This window comes from Notothenia rossii (genome assembly GCF_949606895.1).
Source record: "Notothenia rossii genome assembly, chromosome: 11".
Lineage (NCBI taxonomy): Eukaryota > Metazoa > Chordata > Actinopteri > Perciformes > Nototheniidae > Notothenia > Notothenia rossii.
Window position 1 is genome coordinate 37,027,219 of NC_136910.1, and position 22,146 is coordinate 37,049,364.

Consider the following 22,146-nt stretch of genomic DNA (forward strand, 5'->3'; position numbering starts at 1 on the left):
GATGAGAGTAATGAGCTGAACATCTTCACTCTTTTATGTGAGAAACGACTGAAGGCTTCAACGAGTTGAAAATGAGAAAAGTCCCAACCCCTCTGGCATCACACCTTTCTCTCAGTTTCATTACCTTCTTATTGGAGCGCTGAAAAGATGCCACACTTAGCTGAATGTTGAGATCTGAGTTATCTGTTTTATCACGTTTTGCATTCTCTCGTAATTCCTTATTTTTGTCTCTGTGTTTGAGGAGCATCTTTTGTCTTATGATAACAATGCGGATGCTAAAAGCCTAGTCGCCTAATTTACAAAGTCATCCAAAAATGACATTACAAAGAAATTTACTGAAAAAGAGAAAAAAAAGAATCAACAAAAAAGTCTGCAAACTATGACGGATCAGAGGAATAAAGAAAATAAAGGTTGTGCACTTTAAATACCTACAATGAAATTCAATCAAAACTATTATGCTTTTTAAATGTTTTTTAAATAATTAATTTATGGAGTTTTAAAAGAAGCATTTACCTAAATCCTTTCAATGCATTTTTTTTTTTAACTAAATCACCATTAAGCTCAGCGCATAAAGGAATAAATATGTCGACAAGACGCACAAAAACTCTACTTAATGTTTATTTGTGGCTAAATCTGAATTATTCAAATGTATTTTAAATATTCTTTTTGGCATGTTACATCGGGAACATTGCATCACATCCACAACAAAAAATAAAAAGGATTTGTTTGAGTGTTTTACGCTTCCGACTAATTTCTTGTGGCATCATCAAAAAGAAACACCAAAGAACTTCTGAGGCTGCATCAATACTTTGTGAAGAGTTTCTGAAATATCTGAAAACCTGATACTCAAGACAACACAGGTGGACATAAACGTTATACAATATAGAAGTTGTTGCTCTGACATCTTCTGCTCAAAATTGTTTATATCATCCCACCTTGATCTTTAGCCAGCCATTATAAAACTGTATTTCATGATCCTGACCTGCAGTTTGCAGACATCACAGAAAGCCAGCCGAGTGAGAGATAACCTTTCAGAGCCCGGGTCTCTAGATGGATGCATTTAAAAGCTGTTATTCTTTGCTGCTGTGAAACAAAAAGCACTAGAGCAGGAAGGCTGTCAGCCGGTTGATTCAAATTATTCCTCCCTGCAATTATTGCTCCCTTTCAGCTTGGCATACCTCAGTAAAAACACAGAAAAAATGAAGCCAAATGTGTCTTTTCAGTTCAAGCAGACATGTTTGTATGTACTATAGGTTTTAGGTTAGTCTGTATCACTGCTTGTAAATATCCACATAACACGCCACAATAGGTAAAGATGTGTATATAGGGTATGAGGGAGCCTTGAAAATGAGTTCACAGAAAGTTATTAAAACAGGACATGATATAATGAATAATTTGGAACCCTGCTGACTCCTAACTTGTTGGCAGTCAGATACCTGATTCAGACCAACGGTGTTTCAGGGCCGGTTCGGAGCTGGAGCTTGAAAAGCACCGGGTTTTCTTCTTCACACCGCAGCGGAGCAGCCTCTTAGCTCCGTATCCGGTTCGTTTCAAGCACCAAAAAATTGTCCGGCTAGAGCAAAAGCACCGCATACGTCACGCTTACGTCGAGGCGGGGGCAAGGGCAGGGGCGGGATCAACTCCTGAACAACAACAAAAAGCCGGCGTTTTATCCAGTTTGTACCAAACAATGGAGAAACTTAACAAGCAGCAGTAGTCCACTGAAGAGACCAGCTACTTACTGGGAATCTGGTCTTCTGAAGAGGTACAGCGGAAGCTGGAGCACAATCGGCCATTGTTGTTGTTGTCGTTGTCAGCTGTGAGGGGTTTCCGCACGGTTTGGCTTTATGAAGCAGGCACGCAAACGGTTACGTCATGACGCAAATGATGACGCGATGACGCAGCAACAGTCAGACTCTGGGCAGTGTGAAAAGAGCCGGAGCTAAACCGAAGAACCGGTTCTGAACCTGAAAAGCTCTAGCACGGAGCTTGAACCGGAGTTGCGTTGGTGTGAATGAGGTATGAGAGCCACACTCTGCATGAACCTGCCTACAGGTAGTCTCTGCTGGGGGATGAATTTAAATGTACACTCTCACAGAACAGAGGTTCAGCCAGGAGCTCGTGTTTCTCCAAGTAGATACATCACAATAGTCTTTAAGCCTGACATATATTATTTAAAAGGCCAACAAAATACCTGATGCCAGCTGATAGTAATCTTTAAAACGTAAAGAAATAGGTTTGTTTTTGTTGCAAAGATCTACAACAAGATGCATACTGAGCAGGGGTGGACTGGCCATTGGGAATACCGGGAGTTTCCCCAGAGGGCCAAAAAAAAAAAAAAAAAAAATGTAAAAAAAAAAAATCATGAATCCTACCGGCCCACATTTGTAAGTGTTCCGTCCCAGCCGGGCCGTTTTGATAGGTTACCTTTGTTCTATCTATCAGTTTCAATTTCACACATTAGGCCCGTAGCAGCTGTCACTGCGCACTGAACGATCAGGAGTGAGTGACTGAGAGACCTAGCTGGCAGTTGCTTACAGATGGATAAACAAGCTCCAAAGCGCAAAGGCGTTTTTGGATAGATTGTGTATACAGTATACTGTATACGAGCCCTGGGTTCAGAGGGAGGGGCTTGCATAGGGGAGGTGGGGGGGGATTTCGCAGGGAAACAGGGTTCAGGGGGAGTGTCTGTACGGCTGTACCCGTAGGATAGAAAAGGGGGAAGTGACGTCTGACTCAGAGGTCGCACGGCTGTGGAGAAGAACGTGTTGCCCACATTCTGTTACTGAGTTTAGGCTAGTTAGCTAGCAGGTTTATTGTTTTGGGTGCAGTCACTTTTGCCTCCACTTACTGTTCAAATAAAAGTTGAAAGAAAAAGTAAATGTGTTTACAGTTCTGTTTTACATGGGTGTTGAAGAAGAAGAAGAAGAATTGGGAGGGATGAAACCCTCTTTAATGGTCACATATGCAGAGCACACAGCACACACAGTGAAATGTGTTCTCTGCTTTTAACCCATCCTAGTACCAGGACTCTAGTACTAGGAGCAGTGGGCAGCTATTGTACAGCGCCCGGGGAGCAATGGGAGTGAGGGGGGAAGGGGGATGTCCCGTGCCTTGCTCAAGGGCACCACGGCGGGGCAGGAGGTGAACTGGGACCTCTCCAAGTAGCAGTCCACACTCCAAATGTAGGTCTGGTCGGGGACTTGAACCGGCGACCCTACGGCTCACAGTCCAAGCCCCTACTGACTGCCATAGATTTAGTCCCTAATTTTGCTCTCAAAGTGCACCAGATTGATGCATTTAACTTCAACATTTAAAAAAAATCTTCCCGGGGGAGCTTGCCCCCCGGACCCCCATAGAGGAGGTGAGGTCCACCACCTGCCCACACCCTCTGTTAAATTGTCTCAGCCACATTGAGGATGCTTCCTATGCCCATGTTTTATTCCATGTGTCAAGTCAGGAAAATTGGGTCAAAATGTTATTGCATCAATGATCTGTTAACATTAAAATCACTAAATATATGCTAACTATTTTGCTCTAGGCAACTCAAGGGCTCAGGTATTGTGATTACTATATTAATAATTGTCCAAAATAACATAAAATGCATAGGGTTTTTTGTTAAGTAACATACTGTACTTTCGTCGCCGGCCGGCCGATACATGCCGCGCATTAAGTGGGCATGTCTGTCAATTAATCCTCAGGCCACTTTTTCCCCCCCAGTCCGCCCAGCAGGACCTTTTTTGATGTCAAAAATAAACTGAGAGTCCTCAATAACGGGCAGACTATCTAACAGGTGACGCCTTTATTAGCTTCAAACCTAGATTTGCCTTTATATTCTGACACATTTAAACTGACAATATAATTTCTGTATTAGGAAAATAATCAATAAATCAATCAACGAAAATACTTTATTAATTCCAGGGGGGAATTAGGTTTCATGACAGTTGCAACATTGGATATATAATGTTATTGTATAACTTTATATACTAAAAGTCCTTGTAGCCTAAGTCTAAGCAGTTTAATTAAGTTTTGCTTAAAAGTTCCTTCATTCACTAATGTGTTACGGTAATTAAAAACTGACTTTCAAAATAAAATGTAACATATACAATAATATTTGAATGAATTTGAAAGAGTAAGGAAATGTTTGCGATGTGAAGAAATGGCTGGGGGGGAAGTGCTTTTACTTTGGGGGTGAGTGGGTTATCTGAATTGTATTTATTATTTTGCCTATCTTACTTCCTTGAACTATTGATATTATATGTATCATAACCTGTATGTTTATCTAAAAATTGTAGTCCTTGTTCTGTTAAGTGCCACATTGTTCAAGCACTTTGGGCTGCATCCTATGCATGAAAAGTGCTATACAAATAAAGCTTGATATTATTATCAGTAAAAAGCAGAAGCAAATGTGATTACATTGACAAGGACAGAAAGGATGAAGAGGAACAGACGAGGATAACAATGGTGACACAGTTGGACATGACAGACAACAGATAGCACTGTCTGCTCTCACCACCTCCTCCTCGTTCAGTAGCAGCATCTGACCGTCACCAACCACGCAGTACTTCGGGTTCCACACACTCGGCTCTTCATAGGAGTGGCCGCGCGACATCCAATACCTCGACGGACACTGCACGTCTAGAAAAGAGAATCACACAAAGGAATACATCAGGTGTGAAGATTAGGGTTGCAAAGGGGCGGAAAGTTTCCGGTAAATTTCCGGAAAGTTTCCATGGGAAGTTAAGCTGGGGAATTTTGGAAATATTCGATGCTAAATTAAACAAAAAAACATGAAATTTCAACAGATATTTAAAAAAAAAAGAAAGTTAAGTAGAACAGAAAACGGTTTAAATTATTTTATTGAACAATTATTTGTTTCATTGAAGAACGAAAACAGGAATGTTGAGTTAAATATTACTCATCCCCCCCAACCCCACTCATTCAAAAATGAACAAAAATGCACCCCCATCCAAAAATCCCCACAAAGTCCAATTCAAAATGTTAAATGAAAAGAGCCCTTCTCCCTCCAAAAAGTCCTCATCAACATCCAACTCTGAGTCTTCCTCTTCAGTGTCACTGTCCAGCCTTGTTGAGGATGGCTCTGTGTCAGGCTCACAGAGCCTTAGGTTTGCCCGAATGCCAACCAGTTTTTCCACTCTCACATTTGTGAGCCTGTTGCAAACCTTTGTGTGGTCTCACTAGCCGTGTCCTATGGCATGGATATTCAAGTGCATCTGTTTGTTTTAGTCAAGATTATGCTAAAATATACTTTCCCCAACTATATTTAAGTTCCCTATGAAGAGCCAACCTTCAATTTTGAAAATTGCCAGTTTATTCCCGTAAAAATTTCCCGTTCATTCCCGTGGAAAGTTTCCATCTTTGAAAATTCAAAGAATTTTGCAACCCTAGTGAAGGTAGAGATAGAAATAAAGGAATAGCTTACATGTTTGTCCAATTTGCAATACATTGTATCAGGTTTTATAGTAATATCCTATAAAACAATATATGGATGAAGTAGCGAGAAAGGGGTGAATAATAGAGTTGTTGTGCTCCTGAGAACTGCTTTTCAACTTATGTAAACGTGTAAACAACCGTTTTACTCAGAGAACACAATAATCATGTTCTTGTTGAGAAACGCCACTGAAATAATGACTGCTGCACTCCTTTCATTTCAACCATTCTGTGGATGTCAGGTGAAGGAAGTATGCATATAAAGGAAGAGAGACAGGCATACATTGGATCCTCCTGCATCTCCAGTGATGAAGTGACATAAATCTCAGAAAAGCAATCGTATGCTTTTTCACACAGGAAACACGATCCATAAATTCTTACACATGGGTTACTGTTCCAGAGACACTGAGCTACATCAATCAGCACAGAGCGTAATCCAATAGTTTCATTACAGATCTGCTTTGAGGAGGAATCCTTATTAGCATATCTAGTGTTCTCTCCTCACACTGCAGTGCATAGGGTAAAAAAAAACATTTTCTGATGGATAAACTCAAACATGTAACATCCACTGCTGAAGCTATTATGCAAATGTATGTTATTTAAAATCGTCAGGGACATAATGCCCTTTTTGTGTCATTATAATATGCTAAGCATGTTATGGAATACCCCGTGTTGAGGTTTATGTTTCAATTATTATATTTTATTGTGATTCATGATAATAATACTAACCTGTACAGTAGGTGGGGTTTTGCCCTTTAATTTGGGACAGGTGAATAAGTGCTTTTTAAGTTTCAACTGCATTATACAAAAATATTGTTTAAGTTTTTATTTAATATGTTTTGAGCTTCCTTTGGACGACTATTTAGATCATTTGGAATGATATTGCAATTGAGATATGATTTCACAATAATAGGGAATTATCCCTTTGGAAACATTATTTACAATGTACAATGTATTAAAATGTATTAAAATTATATAAAAATGAATACCAATAGTAGATTGTGACTTCTCTGCAGCTCCACAATACCTCATATATTTTTCACATATTTGGCCTTTACAAAATATTGCATTAACTATGATTAGGATTTCTGATCAAATTTCAATTGATTGTGCAGTCTTACTTTTAATGTGGAAATGCACTTGTATTTTCTAACCGCTCCTTACATCCACTTTACCATTTCAAGGTCTATCAGCTGTCGGTTGGTGTGCAGTTCAGCTGGAGACTAATTAGTGGTTTATGGGCCTCAGAGCGAGCTGTACATTGATGCTCGTGCTGCTAAGAGGGGAAGTCCATACAGAGCAGCTTCCCTGCATGATGCCTCGATGTGTTTCATCATATGATGCACAAAACATGAAATATATATGGGGCCATACTTGATGGAAAGCAGCGGAGAAATCACTGAAAGTGTGGGTGTACTTGAGATAATTCACAGAGGCATAATCCTGTCTAATTCATACTCCAAAGTTTTGGTGCTTCTTGGAGCAAATTTTAAAACTGGAGATTTCATTTTTGTTCCTGGACATGTAACATCTGTAAAAATAGTTTTTTAGAGACTCTTCATTTGTGCAGTTTCTAGTTTAGTTTCCGTGTGTTTTCACGGTAGGTTTCACGACCCTGTCACTAGTGTCTTTTTGATCATTTTCCCTTGGTGACTTATCCCAGGTAGCCTCATTGCGGAGTCATTAGACTGTGTCACAAACACATTAATGCACAAGCACACGCACAGATAAAGCCATTACATACTGCATCCCTCTGATCAGCTTACAGTCACGCTGTGGACAGGAGCAGGTCAAACACACACAGTTTTCCATTTAGCAGAGCTTCTTTAGAGACAGGTTGTTCATCCTGGTGTTAATTAAATTATGCATTCCAGAGAATCCGTTCTACGAGATTAATAGTTATGAGTGGGACAGATAAGAGGTGGGAAAGCAAGAAATATGGAAATGAAGGAATGTTTTGACAACTTCTTTCTCAATATGTAACTTCATTTCTTTAAATAAAGCAAGGGGTGAGATGAATCTGCTTCACAGATGAGCCCTGAGTCTTGTACTCTCATAATGTAAATCTCTTAACCAACAAAGCTGTTGCAGCATCAACAACAAAAGGAAGAAAGGACAAATATAATAAAAAAAGGCAACAATAAAAACTGGCAAGACCAAGGCCATAAAGAAAACAGCAGTGGTAGCAGTGTACTCCATTTCTCTGATGGAACCCATTGCCTCTGCTTGACAGACAGAGCCAAGGACAACTCGCTGATGTGATATAAGTTGTATGGATTTTTCTTCATGTCCTTGGTTATTTATCGATAAGGTTTATGAAAGGTATTCTGCAGTCTATCAATATTTTGCAGGCACTGCTTTCTGGGGTAGTGGGCAAGGTGAATATATACACACAAACTGTATTTCCACCATAGAAACATTCTGCAGACATTTTACTGGCTTGGGCTCTATCAGGCAAGACAACTAACTCTATGATCACAGCTTATTCCATCATAAATAATAAGCAGAATCAGAAAAGGGCAGTAGGTCAAATAGGTCAACACATACAGTAAAGACAGTCAACGAAGATCAATTGTAAAAAAGGACCAAAAAAACTAAGAAAACTTTAAGAAAACTATAATAACATTAAAATATAGCAATATTTACATAAAATATAGATGAAATTAAGATACACCAGTAAAAATAAAACAGAATACAATCAAATATGTGGAGTAAGAAAAAACGGAATATTGCAAATCTAAAATACATTCATTTTCTAGAAGCCTGTACGTAGCTTTAGCATAGAGAGCATGGACTCTATCAAATGATACACATATAAAACAACCTCCCACTCCTTATAGTAACAGTTGAAAAAACATCACCAAAAAGGACAACATGGCAACCTTATGCCAATAAAAACCGTAGGCCTCCTACAGGAACAATTTGACATTTCTCACTGCCCTAGCGCACACAACGCTACTTTGCAAATGTTTACTTGTGAAAGTTCTGTACTCACTTGACTAATCTGTGAATCTTGGTACTTCTTTGCTCAAACTATAATATCGCTGCCCCACTTTTCTGCTAAAAGTTGACAAACATTGAGTTCAATGCAGTCATACCAAGCGGCAAACTCTGTGGAAGAGCCGGTGTTATGCCGTAGATTGTATCCCTGTTCGCGGGGACGCGCAAACGTGACGTCATCGCCTGTATTGAGCGTTCGTCTAGTTTAATAAGCTTTTTTCTCTCTTTTCAATGATATATTTCCCATCAGATTAAACCGCAAACGGCTGTGCATACAATTGCGAGGAGGCTCGTTTTAAGGACACTTTTCAGATAATCACAATCTTCGTATTGGAACAAACTTCCGTTTTTGAGTGTAGTCCCACTCTGCTATGTTCCTCCTTCCTACAGAACGGACAATGACAGGATAATATGTCATTTGTCAGTAGGGGAGAGTGGGGTAAGTAGTGCCAATTTTTACTTAAAGGGCCTTTAAAGCAAGGGGATTACAGTAATGCCTCCAACTAAAATATGTACATATAGTTTAGGATGTTGTGCATCCCTGGGAACAATCACTTCGGATCTTAAATAAACTGTTTGAGAAATATAGCTTTAGAAAAAAAAGTGGTTTTGTGGCACAACTTGCCCCCAGTGCGGGGTAAGTTGTGCCATTAGAGACAATACACTGGGGTAAATTGTGCCATTGATAATTGAAGTAAAACAGATCATTTTAATCTCACAAACAATAATGCTATATAAAAGCAAGACAAATTCAATACAAAATTATTTATTTAATGTTTATTTAAAGTTGTAACAACATCTAAGGCCACTTTTCTATAACAAGGCCTATGAACACCTAACATCCTACTTGTCCAATGCTGCAGGGAAATATGAACTTCTGTTCCCTTCTGGCTGTACCACCAAGTTTTGTGGTGTCTCCAATTTGCTTAAACAAGGCCTAGCGCCACATGAACACATACTCAGAACAAAATTAAAATTCCAAAATGAGCACCTAATCGTCTGCAAATCATCTGCATCTGAATCTCTTCACAGATTCGGGCCTACTACTGAACATTCCACTTGTCAATGCTGCAGGGGAATGTGATCTTATACTCCCTTCTGGCTGTACCACCAAGTTTTTGTGGTGTGGGTAGTTTCTTGAGCACATCACCTCAAGGGATGACTCCATCATTCTCTCTAAATGTGAAGATGGGTTTTCCATCAACAGACCTCTTACAACTTTGCTTCAGAAGCTTTGCACTGATCTCGTCACCTTCAACATTCTCCACCAATCCAACATAGTTATAGGATTTGGATTTTTTACCTGCAAACTTCACAATGACAAAGTCACCAGCAGACAGATCCTTGTCACCATCATCATCATCATCATCACTCTGGACATCTGAACTCTCATAATGAGTGGCATCGCTAAGTGGAATCGGAAAGTCACTCTCTTCTGAGCTACTGGAGAGCACTTTCTTTTTGGGCTTGGTTGGTTTTGACCCTTTCAGAGCCCCCTTCTTATTTCCACTCCTTTTCTTCTTTTCAGCCCGTTCCTTTTCTCTGCTGTGTGTCTTCTCCAGGCCATCTTCTGCCTCATCATTGGTGGTGGAGCTTTCTTCTGAGCTACTGTACACAGCTGTTTCCTTCTTTGTTTTGGTTTGATTTGCAGCTTTCAGAGCCCTTTTCTTCTCTCTTTCATTCTTTTTCTTTTCCTGTTCAGCCTTTTTATCTTCATTTTCTTTGTGAGCCTTCTCCAACTCCATCTTCTCAGGTGTGTCGGTCACGATTCTTGTTTTCACTTTCTTTCTTACAATTGTTTTTTTTCTTTATGTGGCTTTTGGCAAGGGAAGAAGACGTACGGTCTTCCCCTGTTGCACCTCTTTCACTGCTCTTTCCAACTCCTCAAGAGGAGTTGAAACCCTGTCTGTCTTCCTTTTGTATTTGCGTGGCATGATGGATTTTGGTCTAAAATTAAGAAAGTCACATAGTTTTAGTGATCAAATGTAAGAATACAATGTACAATAACAATAAAATACAATAAAGTAATATATAGTGCCACTGGCACAACTTACGCCCAGGCCCTTTGGCACAAATCACCCCAAGCCCACCATTTTGAAAAAAATGCATCCCCCAGCTGTTTTGAGCTAGCATCATGCTAACTGTATAGACTCATGGTGTAGCTTACTAAAGCACTAAAACATGTGTGAACTGTTTTCAAAGTTCTCTAAATTGTTCAAACACAGCAATCAAAAAAACCTTGATCATAGAAATTTGACTTTGGAGGGCAAAAAATTGTTTTTTTAACTTAAATGTGCTTACCTCTCAAGCCATGTGTCTCCCTTCTTTGCAGGATGATTGCAATGGATGTCTCTTCAAAAATATGTGGTCACATGACCAACTTCTTTTATGTTTTTCTAGATAACAGGGGTGGCAATACTTGCCTCTTGGCACAAATTACCCCACTCTCCCCCTAGTCCTATTTCTGTTTAAGTGTCTGATAACCACGAATAGTAAGCAATGATATGACAGTAATGATATAACATATGCCAGACACTGTGTTATTTTCAAGCAAGCCTAAAAGATAATGTCACTCACTTTAATTGCTCCTTTGAATGTAATTTTCCTCTGTGGTTTCCTACTCAACACATGTTTGTTTTGTAATGCCACTCATATTTTATTTTTTATTGTATTTTAAGGTGACATTGAATGCTTTGAAAGGTGCCCTAAAATAAAGTGTATTATTGATCTTATATCTGTGCCTATATCACACTATTAATGCTCCTTATTTTATATTAGGTTTTTCCTGGTGTCAATAGGGAAGATCTGCACTGTTCTCTACATAACATGTTCAGCAGAGCGGGTATTTCTCCTGCCAGATTTGGCACCCCCCCTACAACTTTGTCCAGGAGAGTTCACAACGTCACCAAAATCACACTGGTGTTGGCTGTTCCCCTCTAGATTGTGCTCACCAAAGCACCACCAAGAAAGAGGATCACATTGCTCCAGTTCTGAAGTCTTTACACTGGCTTCCTGTGTGTCAAAGAATAGATTTCAAAATACTGCTGCTGTTTATGAAGCACTGAATGGTTTAGGACCAAAATGCATTTCCGACCTCCTGCTAAATGATGAACCATCCAGATCTCTCAGGTCTTCAGGGACTGGTCAGCTTTCTGTCCCCAGAGTCAGAACTAAACATGGAGAAGCAGCGTTCAGTTATTATGCTCCAAATATCTGGAACAAACTCCCAGAAACCTGCAGGTCCGCTGCAACTCTTACTACTTTTAAATCCAGGCTGAAGACTTTTCTTTTTGTCGCTGCTTTTAATTGAACTATTCATATCTTAGACTGCACTGTAACTTTTATCCATGTCTTTTTTCTTTTAATGTTTCTTTTATTAGCTTTTCTTTTTAATGACTGATTTTAAATGCCATTTTCTTAATGTCTTTCATTTTTTGTAAAGCACTTTGAATTGCCTTGTGTTGAAAAGTGCTATATAAATAAACTTGCCTTGCCTTGCCTAATAAAGATTTCATGTGACACATACAATTGATTTGTTGATGGGAATTAATGTGAATAAATTAACTCGGTCTTAAAAGGTTAACGGTACTCTTGCTATCACTACTCACCGACACTATAAACCTTGTCCCTCATGCTAGCCCTGACAACACCGGTAAGCACACCTTCATCTAGGCTGCACTGTAACGTGTCCTGACTTGTAGTGGTTCTCTCCTCTATCTACACTCTTCTTGTCATCTTTGTAAAACGATATCAGACTGGTAATTGACACAGCCATGACCTCTAGTTAAATTCAGTGTGGCTAAAATGAAAAGCTTTGTTCAAATATGCAAGCATGCGAAAGTCAAATTCAGCTTTATTGTCAAAAATTCTACATGTGTTATACATCCAGAAATATCGAAATATCGTTTCCCAAAGTGTGACATGTATACATAAAACAAAACAAAAAGGGCCTAGATAAACGTGGTATACATTAAACAAAACGGGCCTAGATAACCTGGGTATACAGTTTAAAATGTTAATATATTTAAAGTGTTCAAAATGCAGTTTCAGTGCAAGTCAGTTGAAACGATCTTAAGTTGGCGTGACGTTGAAGTCGTGCGACCCTGCTGCTGTACTGGCTTGTAGTTCGTTTATAGCAGGGGTGCCCACACTTTTTTGGCTGTTGAGCTACTTTTGAAATGACCAGCTAACCGAGGTCTACCAACCAAAAATAAAATCCCAAATTGCAAGGGTTGCTGAATAACACGTTTTATTTTTACATGGGATAACTACAATAGGGCTGCAACAAACGACTAATTTGATTATCGATTAATCTATAGATTAATGAAACGATTAATCGACTATTCGGACTACTACTGTGTGCCTTGCGCAATTTCTCAAACGCTCTTATTTAGCCATCAACTTTTAGATTTAGTTTGAGGTTGTTTTAGGCATGTGGAAACTAACAATGAAGACAATAAAGATGAATACTTGATTCAAAAATACATATATTATTAAATTAACTTAACAAATTGTGAACAAAATTAACATAAATAATATTTCACATCAAAAGAAACAACAATGTTTTAACAAATCTTATTAAATAATCTGATGACAGAACTGGAAACAGAATAGCTGAAACTTTAACAAAATAAATAACTCAGTTACCTCTAATCATTAACCCATGTTTGTATAATGTAGTTAACTCCGTGTGTTGCTGCTAGCATACATAACACCTGACGTGGAAACGTTACTCGTGGATGGGGCTACAGAGCTACTAGAAAGACAGTCGAACCCGGTGCATTCCTCCGTCTGAATGTGGTGCACTTTTGCTAAATGTTTAGGAGCGCTTCTCTCCACCATCTCCTCCGTGTGTTGCTGCATGTAGCAGATGCGTGTGTGTAAACTGCCCCGCCCCCTTGCAAACAGACGGGGGAGAGAGAGATCTCTTCTGGATTGGAAAGATAGAAAATACACCGACCATAGACGCATTTGTTTGTCTTTTTGCATGTTAGAAACGAGTTGGCGACACTAGACTAAGAGATAATGTTTGTGTAGCAATAATACATGACCTTTCTCTTTCTCAACTCGCTACTCGGAGGGAAGTCGCTGTCATATGCCTTGTGAACACTCCGATAATGCCTCTCCACGTTACCTTTCTTTGGCAGAGCGACGCTTGCTTTACAAATAAGGCAAATAACCTTTGAATGTGACATCACAAAAAAAGATTCTCCCTCCCATTCTGTGTGGAAGTGGTATGTCTTTAGCTTTTTGCTCGTTCCCGCACTCATTTTGTTGTTTGTCTCTCCCGGCACTTGACTGATTTTGTATCGCTTTGCATTCTGGGTTAACAGACTGGAAAGCAATAGGTCGCTTTCTCTGTCAATCAAGTCAACTCCTGAATTAAGTGGCAGGGAGGCCAAGGGAGGAGGGATCAAAACCTGTTTTGTCTATTTTAACGGAGCTGGATTTTTTTTAATTTATGAATGACTCGCGATCTACCAGCATTGCCCCCGTACTGGGCACCTCTGGATAGCATAACGTTAGCATTTCGCTTTTGGCGACTAGATTTATGATTCAAAAATTATAAAAGTAGGGTTGACATGTGGAGATTATCCGGTTGAACAAAACGTGATCCCTCTCTTAAATGTGTGTCAACCACAGATCTTATTTCGAGCTATTTTCCAAAATCCTATGGAGAATTTGCATTGGTTTTTCGCGAAGGAACCGGAAGAAGTTTACTTCCGGGTTTTACGACGCGTCCCTGCGGTTCTCTATGAGCAACTCTCATAGGAATGAATGAGGCCCCGCCTCCCACGCTGTATCCAGTTCTTATTATACATCCATGGGTTGAACTCACCGAAACCCGCGGGATAATCCACAGCACATAGCAGTTAGCATGCTAGCTAGCCACCTGTTTTGGTCACGGGAAAGTGGGTGTGTTTGATTCGTGTCACCTGGTATGAGCCCTCCGGGTGGTGCACCCCATTTGTACCTATTCCAATGGCACAACCTTTACTCATAATATACATCCTTATTATATTACATGAATGTATTGCTGCTGCAATTAGCCGGGCTTGTTGGCAGCTGTAAACCCATCAAAGAGCAAGATACTTAATTTAGCTCATTCTAGGCTACCTTGTTTTCCGAATTTCCTGTTATAAAATATGAACCATAGACTAGGGCTGCTCAATTAATCGTATTTTAATCGCAATTACGATTATGGCTTGCAACGATTACGAAAACAACGTAATCTAAATAAACGATAATATTTTATTATTATTATTACTTTTTTATTTTATTTTTATTCCTTTTTTATTGGTTTTTCAGTTGAATTATACTTAAAGTTCAGGGTAATCAACTCTTAAAAACGTACTGTTCACATTTTCTTTCTCCAATAAATGGATGTTTTCAAAGTAAATGGATAATCGTTTTTAATAATTGTGCTATCAATTATTGACCCAAATAATTGAGATTATGATTTTTGCCATTATCGAGCTGCCCTACCATAGACTGTATGATAGGCCTGGCTGTGTGTACATTTATGAGTGACATGTTTGACAATAATAATACTACACACATCAAGAGTAAAAAAGCAAATATATTTGTATTTAATTAAAGCCCCTTGTTTGTGTCCAGACCTTTGTTCACACTATGGGAGGGCCTTAATGTCTGTTTGCATGGTCTCTATCTGACATGATAATTTGTCAAAAAAACAACCAAAAACTTGGATTTAATATGAAATACTTGGATTTGACCTTCATGTGTAATTCCTTCCTTTCTCCCGAAGCCATCCATGGAGATGCAGAAATGGCCACATGAGGCTGCCACTGTAGAAGTTTAGACTGGTTCATTTACTTTGTCAATATTCCTTATGGGGTAAAAAATCCATGAATGACTCACTTTGCATCTCATTTTTAATCTAAACTAAAAAATGACGTAAGAAGTGTTTGGATTGGATGGTTTCTATCCTGAAGCAACAAGGTCCTTTTTAAATTAAACAAGAGGGCTTGATTAAGTTTCACATTAGCCTGCTCTCTTGGCATTGTTACCTTTAAATGAAGGGCAGTTATGTAATCAAGCTCATTTTAATGAGGCTCAAATGAATTGCAGTGGAAAGGGACAATAGATCATTCATTGGACTCGCCTAGGCGTGCACTGACTGTGTCCGTGAAAGCATAGTGTCATGGATAAGTGCCTTTTCTCACTGTGTGTATAAGATAAGCAGTGTTCCAATCAGATACTCTTATCTAACCCGGATGACAAGCATGGCCACATTGTATTTGTATATAATTATAACCATGCTGTGTTGCACCCGTCTGTGTTTTACATGAGAGGCCAGGGGAGATCAATAGCTGCACAATATTAGCATTTTATTCCCCTGAATCAATAACTGGGCTCTACAATATGACAACAAACCTAACCTTTCACCAGTTGCCAAAGAGTCTTTCTATTAGGTATTGATAGAGCAAATACAAAGCCCCCTAATGGTTTTAGATCAATATTTTAAGTTTGGAGGAGAAGCCTCGCAAACATTTGTTTGAAAATCCTGCTTTCCTGTTCCAGCGATCAAAGACGATGTATAGAGTGAAAAAAGTGGGAGAGAGGATGTAATCCAACACAGAGTGAAGCACAAACACAGAAGATGTAAGAGTATGTGGGATGCCTTGTTGATCCACCAAGACGACTTGAGCCGTGGAGAATAAAACTGAAGGATACAAAATTCAATAAACTACATTTCCCCCACAATATTTTAAGGTTTCTTCATGGGCATCACACAACTACTAAAAAAATAAAGACTTGCCTTCATATAACAGTCTCCCGCATAATATGGATTCTTGCCTGCCAGCTCACCTAAATCACACCTTTTCAAGGAGGTATATTCTGGTTAAAATGAGCTATACTTTCTCAACAAAATATCTTATGAAATTGACATTTATCATTTGGAAAATATAGACCACAACCTGGCTAGATCTTCTACATGTTACTTGCTGCTGTATTGAGATCAGATAAATAAATAAAAATGATGCATTGTATGAGATGAAATAGAAAAATATCCTTGGATATTCTTACACCACAGAGTAAAATAAACAATAAATGGCAGCTTGAATACATAAAGATATACATTGTCACTTTTCCCCTGAAGTAAAAATCTTAAAAAATTCCTTACAAATGGTATGCCATTTGATAGGGCAATTGACTTTGAATACAGTGTACAACTGTCAAAAACTGTCAAATTGGAATAAAATCAATGATCAGAGATTATATGCACCCATCATAACCCACTTAGGGAGCACTCAGGAAGATATACATCCATTTTAAATAGTAAGTCATAAATCCCGCCTGTCTACATGCCACAGGCTACACCAGCATGCTCTCAAGCAGCTTTGAGAGATTTAGAGAGGCTGGATTCACTGCACTGCTGATGGAAAGCGTCATCTTGTTTTCTGCTCTCACAACGCTACAGGAAAAGGCCACAAGGTAAGCCCACATGCAGAGACAGCTATTGAACTTCCTCTAGAGCTTTTCCGGAAATGCCGTGCAGTCAAATAAATGCCACGAGCTTGCCTGCCACCCATCACAAGTGCAGGTAACACAGAGACAGAGAGGATGCAAATGCACAAGAGTAAGGTAAGCTTATTTTTTTAGTTTAGATGATACAAGCTGCATTTATAGCTAAGATGTCACACTGCCACTGACAACCTCTCATTGAAAGGAAAGTAGACTCACTGAACCATATCTGCTAAGTCTGAAAGAGGTGGCAGTATTCAATGTGAGTATTATGAAGATACTACAGGCAAGACATCAGAGGTGTCAAAGTCCATGGCAAAATTACGTAAGCTGGGAAAAGAAGAAACTGTCTATTTAGTTGTTGCTGCTTTCAACACTCACATCATTCATAGAAACCTTGAGAAGCTGCTGGTCATCAGCATATATTCCATATCATAAAGAATCAGAAAAAAATCCAGTCTGTTTCACGAAAAACAAAAGTGCATTCTTCATATTTTAGTGAGTTGTATAGGTTTTTGCACATGTAAATGGTCTGCAAAGGCAAAAAGTTCCCTCTGAGGCAGTTTCCCTCCAACCACACAAGATATTGAGATACAACCTTCACCCAACATTCATCTGAACAGCATTGCATTCAATAATGTTGCAGGGGAATAAACTATCCGGTATACCAGGGGTCGGCAACCCCTGGCACGCGTGCCAGCATTGGCACGCGGCACCGTAACCAGTGGCACACTAGGAATAAGTGGAATAAGTATGCAAAATGATTTAAATTGTATTTTCGGATCCTTAACGAGACCGCCGCCAGAGCGCGTCTCCCCGTTACCTGCAGAAGGAAGCCATGCACGCAACGCAGCCCCGCTCTCTTTATCTCCAGGTGACATTCTGCCGCTTTCCTCCGTGGTGCAGTGCTGATTGTTTCACCACGGAGGAAAGCACTTCACTAATTGCAGTACCCATAAGGAACTGTACAAATGCCGCAGTTTTTGCGTGGCTGTGTATTTAGTTGAAAGCCCAGTGGTGATCTGCTCATCTCTCAAAGACATAATATGCTACAAAGGGGCAGACTGGCCATCTGTGTGTTGAACTATCCTGTCGGCTCCCAGACCGTAGTCGAGGAGGGCAGAAGCAACAAGCTTCAGGTTCAATAACCCACTTTAGAGAGAGGCGAGCTCTTCTTGGGAGGCCGTTGCATTTATTTAGCTGTTTTTCTGTTTCACAAAATACATCACAGACCTCTGTTTTTCTGCTTCCTTGTTTCACTTCCAGAAACATACACACGTTCTCTCCATAGGTTCTCTCACTGTCGCTCTACCATCCACAAACACACATGCACAAGCCACACCCCTCTCTTTCTCTCTCTCTTAAAGGGACAGCGATCTCATCTCACTCTGCATGACCCTAATATCATAGCATGTGTGCTCTGGAGAATCACAGAACGTCCTTATTATTATGCCGTTTAAACCAAATATTTAAATGTGTTTGTTAAATTCGGTATCACGTGAGTTGCGTTGACAGGTCCACACACACTGCTTCCCCGCAGCGAGGCTCCCCCGCCCTCCTGCTGATAGTTGACGAGCGTCAAGCTCCTCAACCCCCCCCCCCCCCCCCCCCGTTGATTTGATAATTGTCGATCGTTGGCACGCTGATAACAATTATTTTTTTAAATGGCACTTCATATCAAAAAGGTTGCCGACCCCTGCGGTATACTAAAGATGTTTTGTAAAGATACAATACAGTAGTACAAGGTCTCATACAGTAATCAACATTGGAAACCACTTGGACAGTAAAGCAGGGTAGACATTCTTCCAAAAACAATCTGCCAAACTTGTTATTTGATTTCCCTTTGTTGAAAAAATAAACAATAAAACTCTGAATATCAAAATGGAATAGAGCAGAGGATATAGGCAAATGGTTGTGGTAAAACCTGTTATTGTAACATTTTTAACTGCCGTCTAACTTTGATTTCAGGCAATTGTCGCATCTTGCTTGAAAACACCATAAAGATAAACCTCATAAACTGTGAGAGACGGATTGGATCACACTTTTGTTTCACAGTTGAAGTTTGAGCAAGAAATAGACTCTGCAAGAAGGTTGTAAAAAAACAAAATAAATCTACAATTAGACAAAATATCTTGGGTGAGATAAAGACAAATATCTGATGGAATTGCACGGAGGAGCAAAATAATTAAGATAAAAATAATTAAACTAAATGCATTTGCTGTTCGACTATAATATGACATGGGTGATTTTGTTTGCAGGGCTGAATGGGTTCACTGCTAATGTGTTAACTGGCACACCTTTTCCTGTCAGTCACACACACTCACAAACAACTGATTTGTTAAATTCTCAGAATAAAAGCTGGACTGTGAACCATAATTGTGAAAAAGGAACTGTCGGAAATGATCATTGTGTTCCTGTGTTTCTGTGATAACAAAGCCTGCTTAAAGTTGACAAACTATGAGAAAAAAAACAAGAACTATAAGCCGAGAGCAAAATAGAAGGGCAGTACCTGAATACTAATATAACAATGGATTCAGAGGTCAATAAGAGAACGTTTTATTTCCATTTTGTTTCTTTGAACTCTAATCACCTTTACTTTTAAGCCTTGACCTCCTGTTACAGTAGATTTTGTGTCATATCTCTTAGCTGGTGAGTTGGAGTTGCGTAGGCAGTGCTACACTTTTCTGCAATGGATGAAGCTTTGGTTATACACACTGACACACACTTTGTCATCCTCAGTAGCTGCTCTCAGTAATACTCTAGTGCCAGCTTAGTGATCACGGAACTGTTAAGTACACATACGTTTAATGTTAGAAATGTATAGTACGGGTCCCCTGCACATAGAAACTGCCGGACGTTAACTTGCATATGTTGGGCAATTTACAGAATTAGCATACATTTGCGTTAATATTCATTAATGGATTATTAATTTTGGAATGGATTTGGGGGTTATTGAGGATGCTCAGTTCATTTCTGACATTTTCAGGATACAGAATTGCAATTTCAACCAGAAAGTGGCCATATTTGAAATCTCAGTGGGCTGTTTTTGAATACCATGAGTAGTGTTGCGACCATTGGATATAGAGAGCACAACATACAAATGATTGCCTCTACTGTGGACAATTATTTTTCTAATAAATAAGCAATCTGTCCTATCCAAATGATCCAGAGTCCACTAAATCTTCAAAATCAAACCAAAATGTATAAAGATCAGTCCACCCAGAGTACAAACATTGACATCTTCCGGTTAAAACTGACATATTTGTATTTACATTTATACTGAAAACATCAGAAATGGACTCAGCATCCTCAGTTACCTCAGTTGCTGGTCCCTTATAATTCTTGAGCACATACATGTTCAAAAAAAGTTTTAAAATTAGAATATGTAGTTTATTGGTAATGCAATATATCATGTTTTAGTTTGCTCACTTGAACAGATGTTGACTAAAGTGGGGGGGGGGGGGGGCGGGATTATGATCAGTAGAAATGGCCAAGACATGGGACCTTTAAACAACATTATGCCACATTGTTATCTTAAAGTAAGAACTTCATATTCATTTTGCTACAGTGACGTGTAACAGGGACTAAGGAATCGATACAGGAATGAACAACTGTTCGGTTTTGTCATGTTTTTCTTGTGCAGCAATGTTACTGAAAATAAATGACTCTGGAAGCCTTCACTGAAATAAACAATGCATTAGCTTTAAAAGGAAAACCTAATGAGATAACGTACATCTTAACTCTGCGGAGCAGAGATGTTCTTTGTCAGACCCTTCTTGTTGTTGTTACATGATACAGATGAAGGAGGCGCAGTGACATCACAAATTAAAGAAACTTGGAGTGCCTAAAAAACAATCCAGCTTTGATTTCCTTTGAGTTGTTACAGAACAATTGCTCGGTATCATATGAGTCACGAAAGGGAATGGGCGAACCAAGCAGAGGAATCTAAATTCAAGATACAAGACAATCAACAAAACGTATGTGGTGGCTGTTACAATGGATGGATTTGCACGTCATAGAAAAAGTGCAAAAGTTGAGGAAATGTTTTTTTAAATGGGTAACGTGTTCTCCAAAACTAGTGCAATATATTTATACCTAAAATCCAATTCCTCCCTTTTTGAAATTCTGTCTCGGGTGCTGTGTGGGTACCTGAGATCTCTTATATAATTTCAATGCAGGCAATATTGAGCTAGGTTTCAGTGCTGTCGGATTGATAGGTATAGCAAAAAATACACGGTGTGTTCAAGGGTCCTGATGTTTGCTGAGAATTTATATTCTGTAATCCCAAGATGCCTGCTGCGGTTTTGCCCTCCAACATCTTTTGTTTTTATTTAGCCCATTGTGATTCACACAGGTCCTTTACTGCTTCTCTCTGCAAGCTAAATTGTTTTTATAGGACAATGTTGCACCCTATAAGGTAAACCAGAGTTTCCACTTTTCCTTTATATTTCAGTTAATAAAACATTTTCATATTTGAATGTGATATGGAAATGGAAAGCACCCAATGCCTTGAATCCTAAACATTTGAATGTTGACTACCAGAAACACATGTGACTAAACTCTTGGATGACCATGCAACTGTGCGACTTAATTTTGTGTGACTATCCCCATATTCAATGTTTCAACAAAGCAACATTTATTTATATTGCTCTATTATTCCATGGTGTCTCATGCATGGCTCACCATTGTGTGGCGCCAGCAATCTGAGAAAGAAAGGGTTATTTTTCTGTACTATTCCAGACTATTAGCAATGATGCTTTACAGACACGGACGGGGGGATCAATATTTCTAACCAAATATTTGTCTTGTTATTTAAATGTCTCTAGATTCTGGAAAATGCAGAGGACTGAAATTTAAATGTGTGGTGTTAAAGGACTGACTGTTTGACATTTGTAACATACAAGGTTTTGCCAGGGCTGTGTGTGTGTGTGTATTTTGTAGGCTGCTCATACTCAGGAAATTACAGTACAGTTCCGGAAATAATTTGTTGCCAGTTCTTTTAGTGCAGTTTGGCTCTTTGATTAAGAATTTGCACATTCAAACTGTTGTAGAAACTGTGCCAAGGCAATCAGGAAAAATGTATTGTCATTAGAAAGGAAACCAGAGTGGCATGCTGCAGAAATTCATAACTGAAAGAGTCTGAGAGGGCATGTGGTTCACCTGTCGTGGTGGTTTCAACGTTTCCCCCGTTTTAACTCCCTGTGA

At 39.2% G+C, this 22,146-nt stretch overlaps 1 protein-coding gene across 1 annotated transcript in view; it reads right to left on the reverse strand.

The window, feature by feature from the left end:
* The window catches only part of LOC307025197 (uncharacterized protein), a 109,734-nt gene that overhangs the window by 85,174 nt on the left and 2,414 nt on the right, over nt 1-22,146 (reverse strand). Inside the window, exon 2 of the mRNA XM_079659822.1 lies at nt 4,514-4,638. Within this exon, the coding sequence (XP_079515948.1) occupies nt 4,514-4,638 (125 nt within the window). The remainder of the gene's footprint in view (nt 1-4,513; nt 4,639-22,146) is intronic.